The sequence below is a fragment of the Octopus bimaculoides genome, chromosome 15 (genome assembly GCF_001194135.2).
Source record: "Octopus bimaculoides isolate UCB-OBI-ISO-001 chromosome 15, ASM119413v2, whole genome shotgun sequence".
Classification (NCBI taxonomy): Eukaryota; Metazoa; Mollusca; class Cephalopoda; order Octopoda; family Octopodidae; genus Octopus; species Octopus bimaculoides.
The window spans coordinates 35,865,407-35,871,126 of record NC_068995.1 but is presented as its reverse complement, the minus strand read 5'-3'; the positions used below and the strand labels follow the sequence as shown (position 1 = coordinate 35,871,126).

Below are 5,720 nucleotides of genomic sequence, written 5' to 3'. Positions count from 1 at the left end.
ATATATATATATATATATATATATATATATATATATATATATATATATACACACACACACATGTATGTATGTATCATTATCATTTTAGCATTCACTTTTGATGCAAAGTTTTGATGCAGGTTTTTCTACGTAGCCAGATGTTTTCCTTTACACAAATCCTCACCTTTTTCCAAGTAAGGTAACATTTTCCCATGACCAGAAATGGTTTCACAGAAGATTGGAAATGATGGAAACTGCTTGCATGGAGTTAACACTTGTTTACAACCATCATGTGAAGCCAAGTCATGTGTGCGCATATACACACACAAACACACACACACACACACACACACACACACACACACACACACGTTATAACTGCTTAAAATATTTAGACTTCTAGAGTTTATAACATGCAACTTTGACATTAATTTCTATTAATTTTGTGATAGTTATTTCCCTTGATATGTTACAACTTCACCATTTAAGAATTGCCGGAGTATAAATTATAAGGTACAACAGCTGAGGTAGAATTGACAATAACTAAATTAGTTCAGTATATGAATCTGTTCCGAGCCATTAAATTCATTATCATTTGTGTCGTTTGCTGAAAATTCAGGAATATGGGAATTCTAATATAATAGAAATGTGTGTATATATATTTATATAATAATCCGCTTGTTTGTTTGCCCATTATACTTTACTTAGAGACATGGAAGTAGAGTGAGTAAGAGGTAGAAGTGGAGTAAAATGAGAGAGAGAGAGAGAGGAAAAGTGTGAGTAGAGAAGAAAGAAGTGAGGAAGAAGCAGAGAAAGATGTATAAGGCCAAATGCATCATGTGGTTAGTTGAAGGGAGAGGTAAAGAGCAAGATTAAAAGATGGTGAGAGAAAAGAGGAGAGAGAAAAGTTAATGATGTGGTTAATAAAGTTAATGATAAGGTGGGGAGGGAAAGATAAAGAGAAAGTGATATGTTTTGGATACAATATTTAGCAGAGGGTAATGTTCTGGATAGTGAGGTTAAAGAAAGGCAGATAAAGTGCGTTACGTTGAGAGAGAGAAAGAGAGAGAGAGGGAGGAAGAGGGAGAGAGAGAGGAGAGGGGAGAGAGAGAAGGGGGAGAGAGAGTAAGAGAGAGAGAGAGAGAGCGAGAGAGAGAGAGAGAGCGAGAGAGAGAGAGAGAGAGAGAGAGAGAGAGTGTGTGTGTTTGTATTGTCAGAGCAGAAGTACATCAACAGCAAGAAAAAGTAGATATAAACAAACAGCTTAAATGAAATGAGCTTTGTTACTGAAAACTATAGTAGTGATGATGGTGGTGGTGTTGGTATGTTGATAGTGAAAAGAATTTTTTTTATTGAACTAAATCTATAATATTATTCTTCCACCTTTATGCTTTAATTTGTTAGAGCAGAGATGGAGTGAGAGAGGGAGAGAGCGAGCGGAAGAGGGAATGTGAGAGTGAGTGAGAGAGCAGATAGCCAGCTGATGCATTATACTGTCACTCATGTGATTAGTGGAAGTGAGAGAAATGTTAAAGACATGAAGAGGCGAATTACATGGTTAAAAAGTTTGTTGAAGAAGTAGAGAGAAAGAAAGCAATATAAAGTACTTAGCAAAGGGAAATTTTAAAATCATATAGTAGATTATTGTGACTGAAAGTTAAATAACTTAGGAAAATAAAAATTAAAATGCAAATTATCCTTTCTCTCTTAAATAGCTTCTCTTAATCTTCTCATTCTATGGAATTTCCACGGGTCCCACTAGTACATATATAAAGATAATGTAACAACATCTGTTGCAATCTACTATTAAAGCCTGTTATTCTCCATCCACTTGTTATAGTATCCTTGTATTAATCTTATGTAAAGAGGAGTTCCATATTATGTAACATATTATGTGGCAGCCAAATAAAGACATAAGAGCTCTTATGCACATGTTATGTGGTTTTCACTTGCATTAAACATTGTATGTGTGTGTGTGTGTGTGTGTGTACATATACGTATATATTATAGGCTATTTGGATTGTTGAGAAACTTGCTTCCCAATAACCTGGTTCCAGGTTCACCTTGAGCAAATGTCTTTTACTATAACTCCAGACCAACCAAAACCTTGTGAACAGATCTTGACAGATGGAAACTGAAAGAAGTCTGTTATGTGTGTGTGTGTGTGTATGTGTTCAGGGTGCAGTGAATATATTGTTGTCTAAATTATGCAAAAATGAAAAATAACACTGACATCTCATTTTAACAGATATATTTACCAAAATTACATAAAAATGTCTTGAAATACAAATGAGTAAATTTATTCAATAAAATCGCCATGGGCTCCAGACGACTTTGGAATCTCTTGCAGCTCTTCTGGACAGTTTCCTTGTTTAAGTTGGTGAATGCTGCCATAATCCTTGCCTTCCGTTCATCTTTGGTATTACAAGGAGTTTTGTTGGTCCCTTGCTCAACTGTGCCCCACACATAATAATCAAGGAGGTTGCAGTCTAGGGAGTTAGGTGGGCAGATGTTAGGGGTGATGTCGTGGCAGAATTTACCTGACAGCCACGATTGAGTTCTTCAGCTTGTGTGGCATGATGCAGAGTCCTGTTGCCAGACATAGGGTCTTCCAGCAGTCACTTTCTTGACCCAAGGCAGCGCTACCCACTCCAGGCACTTGATGTAGGCCTCCCTGTTGAGTCTGAGGCCGTGTGGGAAGATGAATGGAGGTATAACGTTGCCACCACTACTGATCACTCCATGATGTTGACTGGATGTTTGATTTTTATCACTCTCGGTACATGTTTTGGGGACACAGCAAGCCAATGGTTGTTTTGTGTGTTCACCATCTGCTCAGTTAATATACTTTTCATGTGTATGTGTATAGCCTTCATAGTGTGGCTGTGTGGCCTTTCCTCTTGCTCTTGATGGCTTGAGATAAAAATTGGCCCTTTCTCATCTTGTATGAGGAATATCGAATGTCTTCATGCACTACCTGCCTGATAGAAACTCAGACACTCCCATGTCCATGGTGATGGTCCTGATTGACTTGGAGGGATCATTGTCAATCATACCCTGGATCTCACTAACAAATCCAGGTTCTAATCTGATTTGACAAGGTTTCTACTGCTGGATGCCTTTCCTAATGCCAACCACTCTAAAAGTGTAGTGAGTGTCTTTTATGACCTGACACTAGCATCGGCCACAACTACGGTCTGACTTGGTTTGATAGGTCAATACAAACATGGTATATGTATATATATATGTATGTTTTATTTATTTCAGTCATTTGACTCTGGCCATACTGGAGCACTGCTTTTAGTCGAACAAATTGATCCCAGGACTTATTTTTTGTAAGTCTAGTACTTATTCCATCGGTCTATTTTGCTGAACTGCTAAGTTACGGGGACGTAAACACTCCAAATTCGGTCATGAAGCGATGGTGGGGGGGGGGGGACAAACACAGACACACAAACATATACATATATATATATGTGTATGTACAATGGGCTTCTTTCAGTTTTTGTCTACCAAATCCACTCACAAGGCTTTGGTCACAAGACACTTGCCCATGGTGCCACACTGTGGGACTGAACCTGGAATCATGTGATTGGTAAGCAAGCTACTTACCACACAGCCCCTCCTAAATAAATATGTAATGAGTTCTATGTTTTCATGCCTTGAACACATGACTGAAATATTTACCACTGAAGAGAAAATCAAATTTACTAAATCAAATTACTTTACCTGTAAACTTGTTTAAAACCTATTAAAATAGTCCTATTTATTTCTTTTTATGCTGTAGTTTTCAACAATATCTGAGTCCACCATTACAAGTTTTAATTGCAACGTTGAGTGATAAGAAAACAGAAAGTGTCCAGAATGCAGAAATCTGTATCAACTATGAATTGGTTCGATTGAACCATGCAACACTTACAGAGAAGTCTGCAGGTAGGGTATCAAATGCTATGTTTTGCTACTTACAGATTGTCTCATGTATGTACTGCTGTTCATATGCAATCCTTCTCACTCATACATACATACATACATACATACATACATACATACACACATGCATACATCCATGCACACACACATACATGTGTTGTAGGAACATTCACACACAAACAAATAAATGTCTCACTGATCATACAAGCATCTTTTACTGCCTATCTTTTACCATTTATCTTCTACTTGTTTCAGTCATTGGACAGTTGCCATGCTGGGGCACTGCCTTGAAGGGTCACTGCTTTGAAGCATCTACTACTGTGGCCTCTGGTGGACAATACCATCATAAGGCATAGGCAGTGCCATTATAAGGCATGGGCACACTGTGCAGTTGATCAGGGGCCTCATAGGTCTAGGGGCTCAATTCTGATCTATGTGTATTGTGGCTTGCTGTCTAAAACTAAATACTATAGGGCTTGCTGTACCGATTTACTCAGAGGCTTATGATGCTGTTAAGATGGCTTTGCTTGTAGGTGAAATTGGTAGAAGGGAACTGTATGAAAGCCTATGCATGTGTATCATCAACATCATCATCATCATCATCACCATTTAGCATCTGTTTTCCATACTGGCATGGGTCGAACAGTTTGACAGGAGGTGGCAACCCAGAGGACTGCACCATGCTCCAGTTGTCTGCCTAGGCATGGTTTTTACAGCTGGATGCCTTTCCAAATGTCAGCCATTTTTACAGTCTGGACTGGATGCTTTTTATGTGGCACCATTTATCACCATCATCATCATTGCCGTTTTGCTGTCTACTTTTCAAACCTTGCATGGATCAGATGAAATTTTTGGCAGGTGGATGGTTCTTCCTCTTGCCAGCCCACAATCCTCACCTGTTTCCAAGTAACATAATATTTCCCTTAGTCATTCAAACACTGAACTGCTTGATGACCAGACAACATGCCATTACAGAAGATTGCAAAGTATTGCAAACAAAGAAACTGTTTGTATGAAAAGTGATTTTGTTTTCTACCATTACACCAATGTGAAAACACACACGCACAAATGCACACACACATGCCAGCATCATCATCATTGTCAGCATTTAACATCAATTTTTCTATGTTTGCATGAGTTAGATAAAATTTGTTGAGGCAGATTATCTACAACTGGATGCTCCCATTGGTTGCCAAGCAAGTTAATGTTTTCTCATAGCTAAACATGTTTTTCAATGAAAGACTGGAAACAAAATGCCTCACTACTATGATGATGAGGATGATGCTCATTTACAACCAGTACATATTGTTCAGACAAGGGTACACATACATATACAGGTATACATGTAGATATACGTAGGACAAGCTTTTTACTGTTTCCATCTAAAACCACCTTGGTAATGCTTACCTCCATCCTCTCTGCCTTATTCAACCATTTCTCTCCCCAACATTTCATTCTCTAATACCCATTAATTCCTTACCACCTAAGAGCAGAATAGGCACATACTTGGTTGTCTCAGTTACTTTTCTTCTCTTGCCTACTGTCTCCACCAATCACTTCCTTTCTGTGATTTCCCTCCCTTCCCTGTGCTGCTCTTCATCATCAACACCTTGCTTCCTGCTAGCATCCTCAATACCCTCACGTATCCACTGCACCCCTCCATCTCCTATATTTCTCTCTACCATTTCTCCTATATTTCTCTCTACCATTTCTCCTATATTTCTCTCTACCATTTCTCCTATATTTCTCTCTACCATTTCTCCTATATTTCTCTCTACCATTTCTCCTATATTTCTCTCTACCATTTCTCC

General features: G+C 38.4%; 1 protein-coding gene across 1 annotated transcript in view; it reads left to right on the top strand.

Annotated features, from left to right (window-relative positions):
- Positions 1-5,720, top strand: part of LOC106883807 (uncharacterized) — a 158,537-nt gene that overhangs the window by 74,099 nt on the left and 78,718 nt on the right. The window contains exon 8 of the mRNA XM_014934944.2: positions 3,767-3,912. Within this exon, the coding sequence (XP_014790430.1) occupies positions 3,767-3,912 (146 nt within the window). The remainder of the gene's footprint in view (positions 1-3,766; positions 3,913-5,720) is intronic.